Source organism: Chelonoidis abingdonii, chromosome 15 (assembly GCF_003597395.2).
Source record: "Chelonoidis abingdonii isolate Lonesome George chromosome 15, CheloAbing_2.0, whole genome shotgun sequence".
Lineage (NCBI taxonomy): Eukaryota > Metazoa > Chordata > Testudines > Testudinidae > Chelonoidis > Chelonoidis abingdonii.
In genome coordinates this window covers 54,060,976-54,084,967 of record NC_133783.1, presented here as the reverse complement: position 1 = coordinate 54,084,967, position 23,992 = coordinate 54,060,976, and the positions used below count along the sequence as shown (strand labels likewise).

The following is a 23,992-nucleotide window of genomic DNA, read 5'->3' as shown; positions in this document are numbered from 1 at the left end:
CAAATAACACCACGAAATGCATCTCCTCGCTACCCCCCCACTCAGTCATCCCTGTGCTGGCAGAGTTGCACCCTCCATAGATAACCAAAGAGAATTCACCTCCCTTCCGTTCTCCCCATTAGGCCTACCCAGGGAGGAGAAACAATCAACAAGTCTGTAAAAAAAAACGTATATTGAAAGAAGAAGAAAGCAAGCACATAAGAAATAAATCTCAATAGCAAGCGCTCAAGTGATAATGACCAGTGGCTATTGTTATAAGAAACAATAGTAATAACAAGTTCCGATTCAAGTAAACAGGTAAATCCAATTTGAGACATTCCAGCAAGCTACATCACATGTACCAGTATCAACCAACAACAACATTAACAGCCCATATGTAACTTGTCGAGTTCTACATGGTAGCATGTGTTACAATGATTGTGACACACAGCTTAGAAGAATAAGTAAAGAACCTTCTCATCCTAGAGAGGGGACAGCGACAAGACTTCAGATTCCCTCCGGACTCATGACGAAATCCGTTTCCTGATTGGTCCTCTGTCAGGTGTTTGAGTTCCCATTTGTTAACCACATTACAGAGTAAAAGAAACTTAACTTAAGCTATCTATTTATGACCCTTGAGCATCACTTGACATCATGGATGGATTGCAGGAAAAGATTTTGTAGTAGGAATTTATCTTACATGCCTTCCCCTTCTTTAACATGGCATACATCCGTTAAATCTTCTCTACAACATTTTATGAGGTTCTCCGGTTTGATTAACATTGTAGTGAATAGTCAAATATTCTGCATTAATCAATTTTTGGAACTAAGGAAAATCATGCTCTTCATTTGTTTGGACAGGTTTAATGCCACAGTTTTAAAATGAAAAAAGCCTTGGAGCTTTTCCTGTCAGCTATTCCCTAATCAATCTAATCCAATCAAAATGATATGCCACAGAAAGGAATTAATAAAATTTGGTGCCTAAAATAAAGTGCTGGATTCATAGCCCTGGAAACTGAAGTCCTCTGTTTAGTTATTAAACGTCTACAGCATAGACAGCAACAGTGCAGGTGTCCCTTTGCCAAGATACCTATGTGTCTTTGCCATAACTTAGAGAGACCATGTCTAATGGAAAATCTAATGGCCCACCTTCTATTGTCCATTTCATCTTTGGCCTCTCTGCTGAGCATGCCCATAAGCTTCTCAATTAGGGCCTGACTCAACTCTTATTTAAGTTAATGTGAGTTTTTCCATGGGATTCAGTGCAAATTGGATTGGCTTTATTGCCAGCTGTGGTGGTGGTTTTAGTGATGTGGATATTTGCCCACTGGGGAAAGGACAGAGACCACCAAGTCCTCTCATAGAAACTGCTACGCAGCCAGCCAATGTTATAAATACACTTAACGTTTTTAGAAATTAAGACTGGCCCTGGTAACAAAATTCTGTGTTGTCCTGCTTCACTAAGTTCATTCCATTGTCACCAACTAGCCCAACAAATTTTTCAGAAGCATAATAAATAAGATTCAGCCATAAATGAACATATCATTAAGTTTATTGCAGTTAATAACTTAAATAATGTGTACTTAACCATATCTTACAACCAGTATGTCTTAGAGTCTGACATTCTCAGAATTGTACAATTAGTTCTACTTTATACTTTAAGAGTTACATTGTTTCTGTTTAACACTTAAAATAACTACAATACATAATTTTATATGAAAAAGTGTAACTTGTCATAAAATAACCACAGTGAACACAGGGAAAGCTTAATTCAAAGGTCTGAGGTCATCATCATGTTTTATATTTCAAAATTCACTACATAGCATAGTTCATAATTCTTGGTTTCAGAATACACAAACTCTAACCTCCTTTCGTGGTACCCGCTCCTTGTTTCTATTGGATGAAGTTTCGTGAAATTCACTGATTTCCCCATCCCACATTTTTTTTGGGCAATAAGCATATATTTTGAGCTAAGCCTCAGCTCATTTAGGTTGCTGTTGGTAAGTTAATTGGGCTATACCAATTTATACCAGCTGAGGATCTGCCCCTACATTATTAAATGTCAACACAAACTAAACTTTTACTACAGCAAAATTCCTATATACTTTACTCTTAGGAAAATGTCAGAATTTGCCACCCAAAGCAAGAATAAAACAGTTATTTAAAACTATGTTGCCTGGGTCCATCAACAGCAATGGTGACCGTAAGGAGTTATACTTCAAAGCAGGCATTATATTGGAGTAAGATCCTGCTTGATTCTGGCTCCTAAGGTGTGGTGAATTCCCCAAGGTAGATATATAAACATATTTTTAAAATATACATTTCATTTAGGTCAAGACTTATGAAGCCAAGGCTAGGGCCTTCTATAATATGTCTGGTGCTGGCTCAAAAGCAGAAAAAGCAATGTTGTCTCCAAAAATTGCTGCTCACCCTAAAGGCAGAAACATCAACCCTTATGATTTTGGCAAAACCATAGTTTTTCAGCAGGTTAACGAGCAATAGAGAAATGTATACAACATAAAACACAGCTCTGATTGAATCCCTCTCACTAGTAACATGGTGTTTCAGTCCCAAAATGCCTTTAGACAAATGTAATACTTTACAACTGTAATGCCCAGGTGATACCATCCCTTTCTCAACAAACACCCTAAGAATCCCTCTTTTCAAAAGTTAATCTAGGGCTGATGAAGGCAGTTGGACTGACAGCCCTGGAGATGTGAGTCTGTTATTCATTGTTAGAACAGGTACAGTATGGGCAGCAGCACCGCAAGCTTCCCACCATCTGTCTCACTTCTCGAGCTCTTCAAAACTGGGACCATCCTGTAAAATTTGGTAGAGGTGGCAGCTCAATGGCCAGGTGGATTACAGTGCTGCTCCAGCCGCTTTGCCTGCTTAAGACTTTGGCTTCTCTGCTGAGGTTACCAACTTGGGATCTCAGTTTGTGCCAATTTAGGTGATAGCTAATTTTGGATGGTGCCATCTGCAGGCGAGGAAATGGACTAAGACTCCCTCCCAACTCCCAATTCATTTCTCATAAGCCACATTTCACATTAGCTGGTAACTATCTTCTCCCTGTAACTATGAACAGTAATGACCAAGAACAATGCCTCTGTTTACTTCCTTCACTATGTTTTACACATAAATCCAAGATATTGTAGGACCATAAGAGCTGAGTGTAATCTATACACATGGGGATTAATGCCCCTGGGTCACATGAGGGTTTCATTTTAATACTGAGAAATGACAGATTTTGGTGAGCACGCGTCAGTCTAAATGTTTGTGTGGGAAGCGGAGGTACACCTAAGGAACATTCCTGCCAACTGGACAGGTAGATGTGCCAATTTGTTACATACAGTACCGTCAAGGCAGGTGCAGTACTATTATACAGGAAAGGATGCATTGCTGCAGTCCCTTCCCATTGCGTTTCAGCTACTCTTGAAAATAATGTTTTCATGCTTTCCTTTTGGTTCACTATTCCATTCAAATAGGAGTGGAATTAAACAGAAAGAGAGAGAATCTCAGAAAGGCAGTGAGTTTTGCTCGAAAGCAAAGGTGGGGAAAATGCATCTGTTCACTGTACGAGGCAGCTTCACATTATCTCTTAAAAAGGAGAATGATCTCTTCTTATGGGTCAGTGTGCACCCCTAGAAAGGTGTGTTGCTATAACCCACAGGCTTCGGATGAGGCATAACAGCTGTGCTGATAACTGCATTTGTTTTACTAACAGTCAGCACACACAGTTGGGTAAGTTGGACAATACCTGTATATAAATGACTTCTCTTGCTGCTCCAGCAACTTGGGTATCAAACCTTATTTAACTTTTAGGATCTGATGCTCATTTATACTAAGGCCTCTTTCCACAGCTGGAGTGGTATAAAGAGGCCCTAGTGTGAGAATTAAGCCCTTCTCTTTCCACTAATGCTCTGTAACGAACCCGGCCTCACTGCAGTTAAACGTGCCTGTTCCCGAGTTATGTGTCTATCCAGGTTTAAGCACTGTGGGTTCCTGCTGTTTTGGCTCTTTGAACGTGGCAGCTTCACAGCTGGATGGGGAATTAGCTGCATTTGGCATCACTCAGGCACTTTCAGCCTCTCGGTGTTGCCCCCTGGAACCCCTCCTTGGGGCTGCACACTGTGGCTGCTCTTGCCCCACCCCTGGAGCAGACAGGAGGCGCACCCATGCGAGGTGAGGGCCAGCACAGAGGGAGAGATTTGGCACATAAGGAGCAATGATTGGGATGAGGTCAAGAGAAACAACAGGGACCCAAGACATTTCCTAGAGTATCTCATCGGCAATACATAGTCAAACCTTCACTGTCTTGAAGGAAAGTGAGTAACAGCCGCACTTGCCTTTGGTTCCAACATGTTAGGCATAGACACTCCTCTGTCCATTCTCATTCCGGGGACATGACCATCCGGGAGGGACTGCATCGGATACAGGTATACGTCAGACACACAGGTTACACAGACACACACAGGGTAAAGGTACTCATGTCATGGTGAAAACAGAGGTGAATTTATGCTTATACTTTCCTCAGATCTTAACAATTAATCTTACCATACGGAACCCTGTCAAAACTCCTGCTTATTACTTTTCTAAGGTGAGCTCTGGATCCCATCTTCCTCCAAGGCTCTGATCTGCTCTCTGCTCAGTAGGCCTGGACATGGGTCACTGTGGAACGCATCCATACCACTCCCAATCAACCAGGGGGTTACTACAGAGTGGCCATGCCTTTCCTGTCTCAATGGCTTCCTCTGTGGGCTTGCAGCTTGGAACCTCAACTCAGATCCCACACAACAATGTGACAGGGCATTTTTAACCACTTGGATAGCATCAGAGTGTGGCTCTACTCTGAAAAAGTAACTGCAAAAATGGCACCATAAAATTCCACAGAAGTCTTTTTTCTCATAACAAACGGCACTCAGTTATATCCAATATGCTCAGTTGACAAGTAAAATGGTATCATTTCTAACTGCAAACTCTACCTGTATGTGACAGTCAGTCTCGGTTTTTTCCATTTCACACATCATCAGTAATAAAGGCTTTGCAGGTCCTGTTACAAAAGCTCTGTTACACCTGTGCATCCTACTTTTCCATTTTATCTTCATTGACACCTGGGAAAACCTAATGCCTTTTGCACAGGGACAACTGATTGAATTTTAGGGCAACTCCCACTGAAGTCAATGGAAAGAGATTCTTCGACCTCAAGTGGGAGTTAAATCAGGCATTTAATGAACTATTCTGCTGAACATGTACCAGCATGAATAGACTCCAGTTTACACTCTGCTAGGTGTATCGGCTCTACAGTGATAGCAGGTGAAAAAGTCGTATCAACTCATTTTTGTCACAATAGGCAGATTTTACTGGGAATGCACACAAGAGGGATCTCTTGGTTAAGGAGGTGCCATTTCTACATAGTTACTGTTCATAGCACAACCACACTTTAAGCATAATGCATGGCACGACATAAATATATCTTGTAATTCTCTCACCGCAGATCCGTCTTTGATAAGGTACATAATCAACTTGTCCAAGTATTTAAATTATAATAATTTAGCATTTATATTGCAATAGTGCCTACTGGCGAACCATTTTTGGGCTTCACTGTGCGAGGTGCTGTACAAATACATATTATTGTGAACATTTATTAAGATAGGCAATGGCAAAAAGTTGTCATGGGGATCTGGAGAGGAGGGGCTAGCACTTGCAAGAGCATCTACTGCTGGAAAATCTATGACGACAGCATCATAGGAGGTCACTGGCCAACCTTCTCAGCTGGAGGGTGAATTCCATGTTCAGAGCCACAGACAAAAAGGGATAGTTTGAGGCTCATAGTATGGAAGATGGGGGGCCCCAGAAGGAAGAGGAATGTGTCTAGACTACGCTTTGGTTGGGACAGACATGGGGAGAGAGCACCCATGCTCAGATGCCAAGAAGGAACCACTACAGATAATTTTCATTTCAACATCAATTAGCTTTACAAAGCAGGTCACAAAACTGGCGTGCGGGCCTCCTCACCCATACAGTTCTGGGGCTGTACCAGGAAGTGTCTTAGCTGTGCCTGTCCCTTGTTGATACACGTCTACATCGTCGATTATGCTTAAACATGCAGATAAACTGAAACAAAGGTCTTAAAAAAACCCTTCCCTGTAGCAGTAATTCAGACTTGAATAACAGAGTGGATGTTTTTATCTCTGCTGTCAGTTGATGGATGAAAACCCGTACTCTACCTGGAAATCTGAAAAGCAAAGGGAAATCTCGTCAGCATTAGAATGCGGAAGAACATGGATTGGTCACAAACACCAAACAGAATATTTTAGTTGTTCAGTGAAAGCAATATCAGATCAGTTTGCAGCTTCCAGCAAACATCAACTTGCTATTCACCACTTTGATACTATTGATGCTTCTCAGAGATATCAGAAGATAATTACTATCAATTCACAAAATGGTGCATTAGCTCCAATAACTCATCTCAGCTTATATTATAATTAAGTATGAAAGAGGTAACAGTCTCTGCGTCTCCTTCAATCTACAGTGTTGTAACTCATGTGATGTACTGATGATGTTGGGGATATATCAGATTTTTTGATTTACTTGAATCCAAAGGCTTAGGGTGACCAGACAGCAAATGTGAAAAATCAGGGCATGGGATGGAGGGGTAATAGTTGCCTATACAAGAAAAACACCCAAAAATTGGGATTGTCCGTATAAAATTGGGACATCTGGTCACCTTACAAAGGCCTGATCCAGTTTCTACTGAAGTCAAGGGAAAGATTTAAGGAAGAAGGGAATTAGAATCTAAGGCCTTATCCAAATGAGAAAACGGTACCAATTTAATGACACTGGTTTAGAAATTGGCTTAGTTAAATCAGTGCAACATCCTATACATTAGTTAAATCTAGGGCTATCAAGCAATTAAAAAAAAACTAATTGTGATTAATTGCACTGTTAAAGAGTAACAGAATGCCATTTATTTAAATATTTTTGGATGTTTTCTACTTTTAAAATACACTGATTTCAATTACCACACAAAATACAAAGTGTACAGTGTTCACTTTATATTATAATATCACAAATAGTATTTTTCAATTCACCTAATACAAGTACTGTAGTGGAATCTCTTTATCATGAAAGTTGAACTTACAAATGTAGAATTATGTACAAAAAAAACTCCATTCAAAAATAAAACAATGTAAAACTTTAGAGCCTACAAATCCATTCAGTCCTACTTCTTGCTCAGCCAATCACTCAAACAAGTTCATTAACATTTACAGGAGATAATGCTGCCCACTTTTTGTTTACAGTGTTACCTGAAAGTGAGAACAGTCATTCTCATGGCACTGTTGTAGCTGGCGTCGCAAGACATTTACATGCCAGATGCGCTTAAGATTTATATGTCCCTTCATACTTCAACCACCCTTCCAGAAGACATGCATCCATGCGGATGACAGGTTCTGCTCGACAATGATCCAAAGCAGTGTGAACTGATGCATATTCATTTTCATCATCTGAGTCTAATGCCACCAGCAGAAGGTTGATTTTCTTTTTTGGTGGTTCAGTTCTGTAGTTTCTGCATCATAGATTCATAGACTCTAGGACTAGAAAGGACCTCGAGAGGTCATCGAGTCCAGTCCCCTGCCCTCACGGCAGGACCAAATATTGTGTAGATCATCCCTGATAGACATTTATCTAACCCACTCTTAAATATCTCCAGAGATGGAGATTCCATAACCTCCCTAGGCAATTTATTCCAGTGTTTAACTACCCTGACAGGAACTTTTTCCTGATGTCCAACCTAAATCTCCCTTGCTGCAGTTTAAGCCCATTGTTCTTGTTCTATCATTAGAGCTAGGGTGAACAAGTTTTCTCCCTCCTCCTGATGGACCCTTTTAGATACCTGAAAACTGCTATCATGTCCCTCTCAGTCTTCTCTTCTCCAAACTAAATAAACCCAATTCTTTCAGCCTTCCTTCATAGGTCATGTTCAAGACCTTTAATCATTCTTGCTGCTCTTCTCTGGACCCTCTCCAATTTCTCCACATCTTTCTTGAAATGTGGTGCTCAGAACTGGACACATCATCCAGTTGAAGCCTAACCAGCGCAGAGTAGAGTGGAAGAATGACTTCGTGTCTGTGTTTACAACACACGCTGTTAATGCATCCAGAATCACATTTGCTTTTTTTGCAACAGTATCACACTGTTGACTCATATTTAGCTCATATCAGAGTGTTGCTCTTTAAGACTTCTGAAGCATGCTCCACGCTCATCCTCTCAGATTTGGAAGGCACTTCAGATTCTAACCTTGGGCTGAGTGCTGTAACTATCTTTAGAAATCGCTCATTGGTTCCTTCTTGGCATTTTGTCAAAGTGAAAGTGTTCTTAGAATGAAACACATGTGCTGGATCATCATCTGAGACTGCATAACATGAAATATATGGGCAGAATGCAGGTAAAACAGGGCAGGGGACATACATTCTCTCCCAAGGGTTCAATCACAAACTTAATTAACACTTATTTTAATGAGCTTTCATTAGCTTGGAGCATGTCCTCTGGAATGGAGTCTGAAGTTGAAGGGGATATGAATATCTGGTACATAAATACTTTGCAATGTCGGCTACAAGCATGTCCTCTGGAATGGTAGCTGAAGTATGAAGGGGCATATGTATATCTGGTACATAAATACTTTGCAATGTCGGCTACAAAAGTGCCATGTGAATGCCTGTTCTCACTTTCAGGTGACACTGTAAATAAGAAGCAGGAAGCATTATGTCCCATAAATGTAAACACACTTGTTTGTCTTAGTGATTAGCTGAACAAGAAGTAGGACTGAATGGACTTGTAGGCTGTAAAGTTTTAGATGGTTTTGGTTTTTTGAGTGCAGTTATGTAACAAAAAAAAAATCTGCATTTGTAAGTTGCACTTTCACGATAAAGATATTGCACTTCAGTACTTGTATGAGGTAAATTAAAAAATACTATCTTTATCATTTTTACAGCACGAATATTTATAATAAAAATAATATAAAATGAGCACTGTACACTATGTAATCTATGTTGTAACTGAAATCATTATACTTAAAAATGTAGAAAAATATCCAAAAATATTTAATACATTTCAATTGGTATTCTATTGTTTAACAGTGCCATTAAAAGTGTGATTAATCACACTTTTTTAATCGCGACTAATTTTTTTTTAGTTAATCGCATGAGTTAACTTCGATTAATCAACAGCCTTAATCAAATCAGTACACTCTTCCTGTGCAAGTCCTAAGTCATTATGGTAACAAATATAAACACTAGGGCACAGCTGGTAGAAATATATTTCTTGTGGGTCAATTCAAGTGATGTTCATAAGTACAAACGTGCGAATTATTATTTAAAATAAATCACCATCAAAATATTAGTTTCTGCAAGTGCATTGAACTCCCACCACATCAGCAAACGTGGCACTCCTATCAGCACTGCAGTACTGCTATGCCTCACTGAGCAAAGAGTATGGACTTGTCTGTCTTTCATGGGATTTTCTAACCGTCCCTGAGCCACAGAGTCTTACTGTAGATGAGCCGGGGGGAAACCTCACAAAAAGCTTATTCCAAATCCACTCGATTCAATTGGAAAACTTTCACTGAGTCAAAAATTGCAACATTTCAAACGATACAAACATTTTCTGTGGAAATCTTCAGACTGTTTGAAAAGGTATTTAAAAAAAAAAAAGAATCTGATAAATTGTTTTAGCTGACTCTATGGATTTTACAGTACGGACAGGATCGAAGGTGAGATTGTCAAAGAGGGCTACAGGACCTCCCAATGAAAGTCCAAAGTTGCACAACAAGATGATGGCAGAGCTGGGAACAGAACCCAGAAATCCTAACTAACCTTAGCCAGATGTCCACTCCCCTAACATGACATTTACAGAAAATAAGTTCATATTCTCTGTGTATGGGGTACAAAACACACATGCAGGACTTAGCTACTCTGCTGCATGCTATTATGCTGGACATTGGGCAGTGTCCCTTCACCTGCAGAGGAGAGCTGAATATCCAACATAAACCGCATTCTAGGAGCAGTGAAGAAAATGTCATAGGGAATAGGAGAGCTTTCAGGAAACTAACTCAGATGTACCAGACCAGTTGTCCATCCCTGCCTAGATCCATCTTGAGAAATACTATATAATCATGGTTGGAGCAGTACATGCTTATTGATACATAGAACATACATCTGAACGATCCCTAAAGCCTTTAGCACATGCAGAATTTGCTGTTTAACTTTTTAGTACTAAGGAGGACTGTCTGTCTCCATATTCATTAGAACTGCTGATATTAAAAAGTACCAGTTGTTCCTGTTCTGATATGTACAACAAGTTACAACACAAGTCAGAGAAGAAAACAAGTGGAGACTCTGCACTGTTTAATACAGATGAGGCCCAGAGAAGCTGGTTTGATTTTCATCCTGTAGGCTTTTCCATCAACTGACTGGTTCATCCATCTCCTGACATTTTACAAGGCTATGAAGTGCTATGAAATACCTGACATACTTTGCAGGTCTAAGATAGCTCACTGAGACTCCTAAATGCTACATTTGTGAACACAAATGGTTGGGATCCTTCCCTCTAGAACCTCTGCAGTCCTGGACCACACACATGGGACCATCATTTCTGCTTGAATGCACTGAAGGTTATCCCAAGAGGTTCTTCACTTGTCAGATAAGCAGTTAACTTCACTGGCACTAGGACCTGGGATATCCCAACATTAAGACCTTTCAGAAAATGGGAGAAATCTTCAGCCATGTTTTTGTAGCCAGGTCATGATATCCACATCTGACCTGTTACAAGCAGGTTGAGCTGTGAACACACATGAGCTTTTTGCCCAATGCAACCATGTGTCAACCTTGACTGAGCATCAACACCCACATCAGTATCTAACCGTGTCTGCATTATGGAAAAATCATAGCACCTCTGAGTTCTGGATGGAGAGGTACCCAGACCAGTACCAGCAGCATATGGGACAATGCATTCTGAAGTGTTCTACTGAAGAGTAGGGAGGAAGAAAGTCTGGCCAGTCTAGATACACCAGCATGGTTGTGGGACCCGTATGAGCAGAGAATAATATTGTTATCTCCTGAGACACTGATGAGCCAGCCAAGCCCACCGCCTTGGGTGACACATGGTTAGCAGTCACCATTACTAACCGTGTAGTAAACGCGATTTGTGGGAACACAAACCTTGTTTAAAACTAACTGTAAATGAGCATGTAAAACAATGGTTAAAGTACAGATAGAGTCTGATTCATAACTGAAAAGCTGAATGAAGGACACCTTCCCTTCTCCTTCCCTATACTACAACAATGTTCCCTGGCTGGAAAGGCCTACGGGGGACTCTCTTCATGGCCCCAAAAGGCTACTCCAAGAAGAGGCATGTCATGTTGCCACTGCCCTGTGGTTCTCCTGGAGGCTGCCAGTTTATGGAGCACTGTCACTGGCAGCACGACCTCCAAAGCGACTAGGCTGGCCCTCAAAGGGTTAAGTTAAAAAAATGTTTTAAAAGGACAAGTGTTTCTCTTGTTTTGGACATGATTAGCTCCCCTGTGATATCTTGCATCAATTCATGCGGTGGCACCTGTGTGCCATAATCAATGCAACTTGTGATAAACTGCAGTCATGGCAAGTGATGTATACAAAGGGCCCTATTCCATTCTCACTCTCAGCACTTGTACACATTGTAGCCAGCGGAGTTACTCCTGATTTACACTAGCATAGCCGATATGGGAACCAGACTCACGTGCCTAAGCTTTCAGAATGAACCTGAGACATGGACATGTTGTCCACTCCAGTCCCAGATTCATTTGTCAACTAAGAAACGGAGCCCACACCTCTGAGCAGCAAATCAGGAAGTGTTTTGTAACAGCACCTTGTCATTTTTACCTGGTACATTTCTCACAACAGAAACCACAATAATAGGGAGCATGAGTCTAGGGCTTGATGTGTTCAAAGAACTTTGTAAATATTGATCATCAACACATTTTACTGATGAGGAGACTGGGGCACAGGCAGGTTACATGTCTGGCCCAAAGTCATGCAGCAAGCCAGCGGCAGACCTGGGATTAGAATTTAGCGCTCCCTAGTTCCTAACCTTGTGGCTCATGATTCCAGACCATGGTGTATCATTTGCAGCTCCATAATACAGCAAAACAGAACTCACTGCAATCCCTGAATAAATACATATGGTTTGATTCTCCTTTGCACTGAGACCCCTTTGCACTGCTGGAACAGATCCTTGCTGTAAATGAGAATCTACCTCATAATGTGGTTTGGAAAAAAAAATGTTGACAAATGTCTGCACATTTTAAGTTAACTCTGGAGTTTACCGGACTGGGTAAAAACTGAGATGCAGACCGGAGACCGACCACATTTGCTGCCTTAAAAAGGAACTGCAGAAACCTAAGTGAGTGTCACAGTTCACTCAGGGGCCAACGCAAAACAAGAAAAACAAAACAAAAAAACATCTCAGCCTTACCTCGAACATCACCGCTCACATCCCCATAACTATTGTACTGACCAAAGTCTGTAGACACCGGCTGTAACGGGAAGGAAAACACAGACATATAAATGCACAGTTCACATATGCATGAGTGTGCAGATACTTCTCATACAAAGGCCTTCAGCTCTCAGGTCTTGCTGCACGGTACACATTTCTAGCAGAATCTAGTCAGTAGGAGACAGAAGGCTCTTGGTAGCAGGTGGCTTTTGTTCTACTGATGTTAGTTTTAAAAGATTGCTCCAATTTAGAGACCTGATGGGACTGACAGGGAAATAAATACCCAGACTGCACATTAACTCCACCTTCTGCTTCTTCACACTGCTGCCATCTTACCCTGTGCAGTCCATTTCTTCCATAGCCAGGGAGGGAGGAGGTTTTGGAGGCCGAGGCTTGGGAGGCTGAATGGGGACGAGAGAAAAGTCTTTTAATAAAAACACCAAAAATCCACTGGAAACTCAGTCAGAACATTTGGGGAAGTAGTTCTCAAACTGTGGATTGAGACCCCAAAATGGGTTGTGACCCTGTTTTAATGGGGTCACCAGGGCTCATGCGACTTGCTGGGGCCTGGGGCTGAAGCCAAAGTCCGAGCTCCACCGCCTAGGGCTGCAGCCAAAGCCCAAGGGTTTCAGCCCTCACTGGTGGGACTCAGATTGCAGCCTCCCCACTGGGGGCTGAAGCCCTCAAGCTTCAGCTTTGCACCCCACCCCAGGGTGGCAGTGCTCTTGCTTTGGCCCACCTGCCCGGGGCACTGGGGCTTGGGCTTCAGTCCCCCTTCCCAGGGCCATGTAGTAATTTTTGTTATCAGAAGGGGGTTGTGGTGCAATGAAGTTTGAGAAACAGCACTGACTTTGGAAAGCAAACATTGTAAACATGGCTAAGTCCCAAATATGTACCCAACCACATGACTTCATTGGGAGCAGGATTCAAATGAGTAGCAATAGTTGAAACTCAACCAGTTGGGGTCTTTGGCTTGGCTAAGCATCTAGCTCCAAAGCTTATCCCAACTGTGTTAGGAAATTTTGCATGACCAGGCTACAGGTTCCAGTATTCCTAGTTTCATCTAAAATAGCAAGGAAACAGGCTCTCCTGCGGTATCATGGTGCTTCTGCTTAACATCTCGGCTGATGCCAGAAAGTGCAGTGGCACAAAGGCATTTCTTTGGCTTTCAATTTTAAGCAGGTGGTCATACATGTGCTCCTCCAGTAGCACCTCTGGAGTTAACATTGTAATTTATTTTCTGTTACAGGGACTTTCTTCTCTTTTCCCCACAATTAGCACCCCTCTCCGCTTCCTCAGCCACCCACATATGCTGCCTTTGCAGTCTCTGGTTTAAGGAGACATTTTAAAAAAAATAGGAGGAGGTACAAAGGACAAGATGTTCTGGAGATAAGGGATGTCGACGATGGCACGAATTTGTCTGACCAGCAGTCCACAGATCTCACACAAAAAGCAGAGGTGTTACAGATTAGCACTGATGTAACAGTACAGATAGGCACGGAGAGGTCTCCTATAAGGTGACATTCTAGCTAGTGCATTTACTCATCTTTGTGAGCACTGATATTATTATAACGACCCCAGTCCCAAGACCATGACTGGAACCTTAGCCTGGTCCTTCTCTCCCTGACCAATAGGGGCTGGCAGGGCTGTAGAGACAGCCTACTCATATAACGGGGAAAAACAGAGAGTCCTATTTTGTTGTGCAGCCATCCACTAGGATGATGGAGTAGTGGCAATGGCAGGTTCCACAGTGAGCTGCTCTTGACTTTTCTTGGCTTGGAGCAGACTTATGATGCAAGGCCCTGAGGGCAAGGAGAATGAAGTAAAACACATGAGGAATAATCCTTGGAGCTCTGAGAAGGGCATATAGGTGCACCACGGATAAAATAATATATTAAATATATATAGAAAAAAGGCCAAACTCTTGGCTGCATCACTCACCTCTCTGTAAGCAAACATTTAAGCACAGCTGATACTTTTGCCTTTTCTCTGGAATGTAATGCATCCAATTGCAATGCTAGCTTAGATACACAGACATTGACGTGCTAGGATCCAGCGCTTTGGAATGTGTTGCCCTGCTCTCTAAGGCATTGCTGATTTCCTCTTCCCCTCTCCTCCCGTGGGAAAGGTTAAAAGGCTATGTGAAGCTCAAGTTTAGGCAAGGTGTGTTTAGTTTGTTGTAATTTAATAAGCTAGCCCACTAGTTTGTGATAAGTGTCCGCAGTGCAGTTACCAGGGCCAAACTTTGCATCACACATGTATATAAGGAGTTATCCTCCAAGAAGTTCCTTCTAAATTCGTCAATTTAGTATTATTTCTAGATTAAACAATAACGCCAATAGGTACAGATCAAGGTTTTCAGGAGTGAAAGCCCAGTATCCAGGCACACACCATGTAGGCTTCCATGGACCAAACTCTCTCTAAGTTAGAGATAGTTTTCACCTCTGTTGCTTACATGAATTAATTGGAGAATCATAACGACTGGCTGAAAGAGGTGGCCTATCGCGAGTCTCCTTTTCCATTTCTTCTTTTAAAATCAATTGCCCCAGACCTGAGTTAAGCTATAAATAGGAAGAGAAAAAAATATATATAAGCAAAATACACTGGTGGATTGGTTTATTAAAAAACAGCTGAAATTGCTTATGAAAAGTCTGTCCATGGTGCACAGTGGAGGATTTTGAAGATTCGGAAATATTATTAAGATAAGGCTATAACAACCTTCATGAGCTGCTCCTCCTGTAGCTGCCGACGTCTCTGGAGCTCTTCATCTTCTTCCTCTCTGCCACTTGATCTGCGTCTCATGTCGGCTCCTGCTTCCATAAAAACCGTGGTACAAAGAGAGTTTTCTCATATCAGTCCCACCACACCAGAGACTTAAGGTCTACTATTTGGTACAACCTAACTTAGTTTGCTAAATAAAAAAATGCAAAGATTGCCAGTAGCTTCCAAAGCCTTTTCAAAATCCATCCTTAACCCAAAATGAACACTGAGCAAGTCCACCCACTGCCAGCACCCTTCTGGTCTCACACTATCCACAGTGTGACGTTATATTAAACAGAACATTGATTCCCAAACTGTTTAGGCTTCCTTATCAGTTTAGGCTTAGAAGCCCTTGGCTGCACTAGGCAGTGCACTCCACCTCCCCAGATATGCACATGCTCTAACTAGAAATGGAGTTTGGGCTATTCCAAAACCCACTTACATAGTAATGAGACTGGAGCTGTTTAAAGTCCCAGTTTCACCACTGCAAGATTGGAGTAGCTAAAGCTTCACACTTGCTTAGCACATGCACAAGTGAATAGAAAGAGAGCAGCAGTGGTGTTCTAGGACTGTCATAAACAGATAGTTAAGGATTAATATCTCTTTCACCTGTAAAGGGTTAACAAACAGTGAACCTGGAACACCTGACCAGAGGACCAATCAGGAGACAAGATACTTTTCAAATCCTGCGGGAGGGAAGCCTTGTTTGTGTTCTTTTGTCCGTGTTCTCTTGGGTTTGAGAGACCAGACATGTAAGCAGATCCTCCTCTTCTGAAAAATCTCTTCTGTTCTAATTTTAGTAAGTATCAGGATAAAAGCAGGTTTTCTTTTTGATTGTTCTTATTTATAAATATGTAGTTTGCTGAAGTATTTACTTTGTATTTGTGCTGGGAGGAGTTTCTCTCTAGTGTCTATAAGCTGAAGGCCCTGTTATTCCATCTTGATTTACAGAAGATAATTTTTACTTTATTTCTTTATTAAAGCTTTCTTTTTTAGACCTGAGTGATTTTTCCCTTATTGTGACTCAAGAACTGAGTCTATCCCCAGGAATTTTGGAGAAAGAGAGAGGAGGAGGGAAAGAATTCCTCTTGTTTTTAGATTCACGGAGCTGAATCTGTATTGCCTCTGGGTGGGCAAAAAAGGAGGGGGGGAGGACCATTCTCTCTGTGTTGTGATTCAGGAGTTTGAAATCACGGTGATCTCTAGTGTACCCAGGGGCGGAAAGATCTGGGAGGAAGAAGAAGGGGGGAAGGGAAATGTTTAATTCCCCTTTGTTGGAGCTCAAGGGAATTTGGTCTTGGTGTCCCCAGGGAAGGTTTTTGGGGAACAGAGTGCCCATAACACTATACTTTGGTGTGGTGGCAGCTAATCAGATTTAAGTGGTAATTAAGCTTAGAGAATTCATGTGTGTACCCCATTTTTTTGGACTCTAAGGTTCGAGTGGGGCTAGATACCATACAAGACCTAGCACAGAAGCTTGCAATCACAACAGAGAGGTGAAACCTAGATCACCAGTCACAGAGGCTGACCTTAAAAGCACTGGTCCATGTACCCAAAATGGCTCTAGAACCCAATTTCCCCACTCTGACAGCATGGAGGGGACTCAAAGTAGGTATGAATTACATTTCAATCCACTTTGTGGCCAATTTGGACCGCCAAAGTAAAGAAGCCGGGTGTAAATGAGATTCAGATTCAATGATTTTTTGAGAATCTAGTCATGAATGACATGTACACAGGCTTACAGGCAGTGTTGATGATAGCAGTTAGTTCTACCTCTGTGGGCCAATTCCTGAATTCTGACTAATTTTTCAATCCATTCCTCTAATTCAGTCAATTCTCTTTAATCAAATGGGAGTTTCTGAGTAAAAACCAAACCTGCAACTGAACCATTAGGATGCTTAAATTCAACACACATGTTATACAGGGACTGTAAATGGTGCTAGCGTGGAGGTAGCTAAAAAGGTGACAGAGGTTAGATTTGTTTGCTAGACATGCCATTCTTGCTCAGTCTTTCTGTAGAGTTTTCTGCAGAATAGCGAGAATACACATTTTTTTTTTTTTAATTGTTTGGTCCAGTTTAACTCTATATGGAAAACATCAGACTCAGTAAATCAGGCAACCAACTAACACAAGTCTGTGTCTACACTACGCGTTTAAACCAAATTTAGCAGCGTTAAACCGATTTAACCCTGACACCGTCCAAACCAATGAAGCCCTTTATATCGATTAAAGGGTTCTTTAAACCAATTTCTGTATCCTCCCCGACGAGGGGAGTAGCGCTGAAATCGGTATTCGGATTAGGGTTAGTGTGCTGCAATTGACTGGTATTGGCCTCGGGCGGTATCCCACAATGCACCATTGTGTCCGCTCTGGAAAGCAATCTGAACTTGGATGCACTGGCCAGGTAGACAGGAAAAGCCCCTCGAACATTTGAATTGCATTTCCTTTTGCCCGCATGGAGATCTGATCAGCACGGGTGACGATGCAGTCCCAAATCCAAAAAGAGCTCCAGCTAGACCGTACAGAGATACTGGATCTGATCGCTGTATGGGGAAACAAATCTGTTCTATCAGAGTCCGTTCCAGAAGACGAAATGACAAAGCATTTGAAAAATCTCCAGGCTGTGATAGACAGAAGCCACACCACAGTGCTGTGTAACAAGCGTAATGGAAGCCAAGAATCAAATGGACGCTCATGGAGGGAGGAGGGGGGGTACTGAGGACTCCAGCTATCCACAGTCCCTGCAGTCTCCAAAAAGCATTTGCATTCTTGGCTGACCTCCCAATGCCTAAAGGTCAAAAACATTTTCCCGGGTGTTTCAGGGTATATGTCGTCAATTTAACCTCCCCCCCCCCAAAAGAAAGAGGAAAAATCGTTTCTCGCCTTTTTTCAATGTCACCCTATGTATACTGCAGGTGCTGGTAGACGGAGCGCTGCAGCGCTGAACCACAACATCCCTTTCCGGTGGCAGACAGACAATATGATTGCTATCCATTGTCATCATCAGCCTGTGGCATAGCTCCTGGTTGGCCTCAGTGAGTTGGCTGGGGGTGCCTGGGTAAACATGGAAATGACTCCTGGTCATTCCCGGCAGACGGTACCAAACGGCTAGTAACCGTCCTCATTAGTAACTGGAGACTGAGCTCTATCAGCGCCCCCCTTTCATGTCTACAGAAAAATTCTGTACTGCCTGGACTATCATAGCAGTGGGAGGCTGCGTGCCTCCCCCACACCCTTTAATGTCCTGCCCAGACTATCATAGCAGCTGGAGGCTTCTCCCCTCATTTTATCTCACTAAAAAGTCAGTGTTTCTTATTCCTGCATTTTTATATACGTCATCACATAAATGGGGGGACACTGCCATGGTAGCCAGGAGGGTTGGGGGAGAGAAGCAATGGGTGGGGTTGTTGCAAGGGTACCCCTAGAATGGCATGCAGCTCATCATTTCTGCGGGATCTTTGGGGCTCTGACACTTGCCCCATATTCTAGGCAGGACTGACTCTATTTTTAGACAAACATAAAGAAGGAATGACCGGGGAGTCTTCCATTTTTGACCAACGCCCCCGGCCGACCTCAGGAGGCCAGCCAGGAGCACCTGACAGCAGCAGACGGTACAGAAAGACTGATAACCATCATCTCATTGCCAATTTACAATGGCAGACGGTGCAATAGCGATGGCAATCGTCTCTGCTACCTTGCAAAGGCAAATGAATGCTGCTGTGTAGCACTGCAGTACCGCGTCTGTCAGCAGCATCCAGTACACATATGGTGACAGTGACAAGGCAAAACGGCCTCCATGGTTGCCATGCTATGGCGTCTGCCAGGGCAATCCAGGGAAGAAGGACGTGAAATGATTGTCTGCCATTGCTTTCATGGAGGAAAGATTGAGTGACGACATTTACCCAGAATCACCCGCAACACTGTTTTTGCATTGGGATCTCAACCCAGAATTCCAATGGGCGGGGAAGACTGCGGGAACTATGGGATAGCTACGGGATAGCTAACCACCCACAGTGCAATGCTCCGGAAATCGATGCTAGCCTCGGTACATGGACGCACACTGCCGTATTAATGTGCTTAGTGTGGCCGTGTACACTCGACTTTATACAATCCGTTTTATGTAAAATCGGAATAATCCCGTCGTGTAGACATACCCACAGACTCAAGAGTTTGTTTTTAATCATGTTAATTAATATGTAAATGATGCACTTATTGCCAAGTACAGAAAAGCCCTGAATGCATTAGGGCCAATATAGTTTCTGCACAGTCATGTTTAGTTTCTCAGGAAAAATAAAGCAACCTGAGAACCAATGTATGAAGCAATTTTATTTAAAATAGTAACAATGAAGATACAGTCCATTGGCAAGTGGGTAATGGACTGGGAGGAGGGGATGACCAAAGTGGTCAACTAGGAATCCATCACATATAAACAACACATCACGTTATAATTATCATTGTTATAATGAAAGATTAAAAATACCCATGAATTGTCGATTTGATGTTGCAGGTTGTGAAGTTTCAGTTGGCAGGCAGAAGCTATTTCTCGTGAATTGATTCCTTCTAAATTAGCCATTCATATTAATTGCCTCATCTCAAACCACTGACTTCCTAACTCTTGTTATGGTTCTATGAACAGCTACACGGAATGTACTGTGGAGTGTCAAACTCTTCACCCAAAACTGAAATAACCAACCTAAAGAGTTTGCTCTGTGCATCTCTGAAGAAGTAATGTTTAAATTAGCTGTCTAGCATCCCTCCTGGTCAGGAATCATCACAAGCACAAAGAAAAAGACAAATAAAAGAAATGATTGTGTATGTGATTCAAAGAAAAACACAATGAATGAGACACTGCAGTGTAGTGACATGGAAAAGAAAGATAATCATTCTGTGGATACGGCATAGATGAGAAACACAACTTTTACAATAGTCTCATTCAGAAGGTATCTATGCAATGACTGTTCCTTCACAGTGCTCATCATTGCCACAGAAAAAGCTAAATGGCCAGAGAAATGACATTCTTTACAATTATATTTACTGTTAGCATAGAACTAGAATGTGAAATAAATAATAACTGAAAGATGTCAGGCTTCTATGATGCATTCAAGACATTGAACCGCCCACAGCCAATTGCACAGTACGTATCTCCTCTATGGGAGAATGTTCATGTTAACAGTCCCAAAGTTTTTATGAGACCTGTTTTCTTTGCTATTAGTATTTATAGCACAGGCATGCACAGATCAGGCCCCAATCAGATTCAAGGCCTCAATGTGCTATGTGGTGAACAGAGGTAAACAGCTCCTGCCCCCGAGAGCTTACAGTTTCAATATTAGTCTAATTTATTTATATGTACCTCTTAATCCATGTCACTTAGTTCATTTTTTTTTTTTTTGCATACCTACAGCCGCAAGTGAGGGAGGACCTGGCCAGTGGTCTGTCTCAATCTTTGGTATCTCGTTGGGTGCTGGAGCATGGGCTGCTGGGAACTTGGAGGACTTGATGATATCCTCGGAGGACTTGCTCTGTGCTGCCAAAGCAGTTGCATCTAGATGGTAATCAGGGGAACTTAGGTATGTTATAGCCTACATCAGTGTCATGGTTTTCCTTACTTTGTTAATATTTCATACTCCACAGTAGTTAGTTATTAAAAGTGTATGCACTGATCTTTTGGTTTCCTAGTTTCAGCTTCTTCCCCTCATAAATGTCTTAGAATCAAATTCATGCTCTCCTTCTACTTCACAAAATACAGGATTTCACTGGAGTAGCACACTGTTAGAATGATTAGACAGATAGAGGGAACTCAAGCAAATACGTCAAGCAGTATTGTGCTGTATCTCCTGACGACAGCTGATCATTAATGAAGACTTCAGTGTGCTGGCTTGTCTTCCCTTTAGGAGAAGAAACCAGGAATAGTTTAGTGGATCTGCACTAATTTTAATTCCACCACATTTAAAAACATTTCCTATGCTTCTGTGAAAAATTGCAACAGTGAAGGGGTCTGCAGCAAGTAGAGAAAGGCGTTTACCACTCGAACAACTCTGCTGCGTCTAGTAACTCATTCATGTTCAGCAACAAAAATGAGCTTGAGTTTAGTAATAAACATTAAATTTTGTTCAGATCAACTCAGCAAGGAGATAGTCTTCAGAAATGAAATTTACCATGGTACTATACAGTATTTAAAAAAAATTCATCAGGAATTCCAGAGTCTTATTCTCAGTAGCGTGGCACAAATCTAGAATTCAGATCTGGGCCAAAGTCTTTTTAAATGATCATATAATGCAGGGATGTGCATTGTGGTTTTTATTTGTTGACCTTCAACCAAACAAAAAAAAATGGAGTGTTTTACTTTGTATTAAAAACACCCTGGTTACTTCCTAAAATGCAAAGTATCAGCCTCAGTCAAATCATTTTCTTTTTGAACATCAAATTAGAAGATGATCCCTGGACCTACTTTCATTGAAAGACATCTGCTAAGACAAGCAACTAGGAAGCCGAGGCAGATGTTTTTCAATAATGGATTCATTAAATTTTAATGTTTATGGCTTTAGTCTGAGATTGTCAAAGCAACACAAGGAATTGAAATGCCCTTATTCCCATTACAATTAACAGGAATTTCACATCCAAATCCTTTAGGCCGCATTGAAAATATCTGTCTTAATGTGTACCGGGACTGTTGGCAATTTTAAGACGGGGAAGGTTCTATGCATGAACATAGAGAAATCTGGGGAAGCTGGTCAGGGTGATGACAAAAGCATGACTTCAAACAGTACTTACATATTAGAATTGGTGAGGTCAGTGGTTAAACATTCACGTGTTAATGAGAGGGTGAGAAGACACATTAAAACCATAACCCCCCTCCCAAATGATATTAAGGAAATTTTTAAAATGAGAATATGGTTTAAAATAATTTTTTTAAAAAAAGAGGCTCAATCTGCATTAATGGGACTCTGGTTTCTAAACTAGGTCTCTATTTTTTCCTCCTTGTGTGCTCAGCTGCTCTCTATTAGCTGCTCATCTAAAACTTATGATTCTTTCCATCTGTTACCTAATTCTACAAAGAAACTACACTGGTTGGTGTAGGATCTCCACAGGCAAATGCAAGAATTCCCTCAGGAAGTATAGTCACGTGTGCTTTACCCACATAAAAAAGCCTTTTCCTATTAAACACTCTATATTCACAGCAGAAGGCAACAGTGTATGAATTCAGTAATAACAGGGACCATGTTCCATAGCATCAGGCAGTGGCAAATCAGTTGGCTGGTCCTATCTTTATGATTATGATGAGGAATGCTAAAACAATGGGCAGCTTGGAAAGAGGTTTAAAGTAGCAGTGAAACTGAATATTGGAAAAACAAACAGATTTTGCTATACAAGCTGCTTCACTGGCTTTGACAGTCAAATCATTCTCCCCAGAGATACACTGCATATAACACTTTCAACAATTCTACTCGTTCTTAGCTCTTCTAGTAAATTTACATTTGGAATACTGGGCTGCCAATAAAAATCTCCATCTTCACGGGGGAAGCAAAGAGTTGTACTTTATTTGCTTGAAACAAAGGCTGAGACCCTCCTGTTGAAAAATCAGTTTTACCATGATGAATTCCTGTGGGAATAGGTACAGTACCTAAATCATGTTAAAGACACAAGGTGAAATTCTAGTCCCACATAAATCAACGGGAGTTTTATCATCAACTTCATTGAGCCCAAGATTCCACTCATTCTTTTTACTTGGCAATTTGTCCAATAAAAGCTGTTTTTAAATGAATATTTCCAATTTGTAATGTGTATGTGAAACACCGGGTGTTTTCTGCTATGCTGTACAAATGTTTAATTGAGCAGACGCTCCTACTAAGGAAATACAGAGAGGTAAGAGGGTTTACCATGTTGTTTATAGATGGGTGGTTTCCTGTAAATGTTGATGCCTTGATCTGTGGAATTAAAAAGTAGAAATGTGTGAATATGGGGAAGACTTCAGCTATGAATAAAAGAAAAACCCCAATACCAAACCAATAGACACACTAAACCAAGGAGTTAGCACAGGAAGAAGCCAGAAAGCTAACTCCAGCATTACATATAGCTGGATTACTCGAGAAAATACTGGAACAGGTGAAAAGTCACAGACATGTGGTATGAAATCTTTTGCCATTTATTTTGCAACATGTTGATGCATCTAAGTCAGGAGCCATTCATTTTAAATATTTAGAAGTTTATTAGTAACATAAAGGTTATAGAAGAAATGCAAGCAAAGGAGATATTTTGAGGATGAGTATGTAAGCAATTTGGGGACAGCAATCCCAAATGACTACGTTCTGGAAAATTGTGCTTCAGCAATAGTAGCTTAATTTCCTCTCCAACCAATGAGTTGGACAGAGCGTAGAGAGCAATGCAGTGAACCTACAATTCACATTAGAACCTACTGACCATGCAGTCTAGACTGCCATTTTGAAGAACAGCCAACTATTGTACTGCACTGGGCCAGAGAGATGCTCCATGCAATGCTAACTAATGTAGTGTTAATACCGAACCACAATATGGGCACATTAAAAGCATTTCTATGTGACAAATATTGTACAGCATATCGTCATTATGCATTAGATTTTAATTGCAAACCCCAGAAGTCTTACGCAGTATTTCTATGGCAACCTCTTCCAAGAACTGGGAATTTTTTTTTTTTTTTAACAAACAGATGCTGATTTAGTAACAAGCAAAGGTTCATTCTAAAAAA

At 41.4% G+C, this 23,992-nt stretch overlaps 1 protein-coding gene across 15 annotated transcripts in view; it reads right to left on the bottom strand.

Annotated features, from left to right (window-relative positions):
* Positions 1-4,436: 4,436 nt before the first annotated feature.
* Positions 4,437-23,992, bottom strand: part of ABLIM1 (actin binding LIM protein 1) — a 315,440-nt gene continuing 295,884 nt past the window's right edge. For 10 of the 15 annotated variants that reach the window (XM_075072521.1, XM_075072518.1, XM_075072519.1 and 7 more), the window contains 7 exons: positions 23,148-23,195; positions 20,666-20,812; positions 15,229-15,320; positions 14,966-15,071; positions 12,847-12,911; positions 12,490-12,550; positions 4,437-6,217 (listed from right to left, as the gene is read on the bottom strand). In XM_075072521.1, coding sequence (XP_074928622.1) covers positions 6,180-6,217; positions 12,490-12,550; positions 12,847-12,911; positions 14,966-15,071; positions 15,229-15,320; positions 20,666-20,812; positions 23,148-23,195 — 557 coding nt within the window. In that variant the 3' untranslated portion in view covers positions 4,437-6,179. The remainder of the gene's footprint in view (positions 6,218-12,489; positions 12,551-12,846; positions 12,912-14,965; positions 15,072-15,228; positions 15,321-20,665; positions 20,813-23,147; positions 23,196-23,992) is intronic. The other 5 variants (XM_075072526.1, XM_075072527.1, XM_075072529.1 and 2 more) reach the window with 1 other exon arrangement.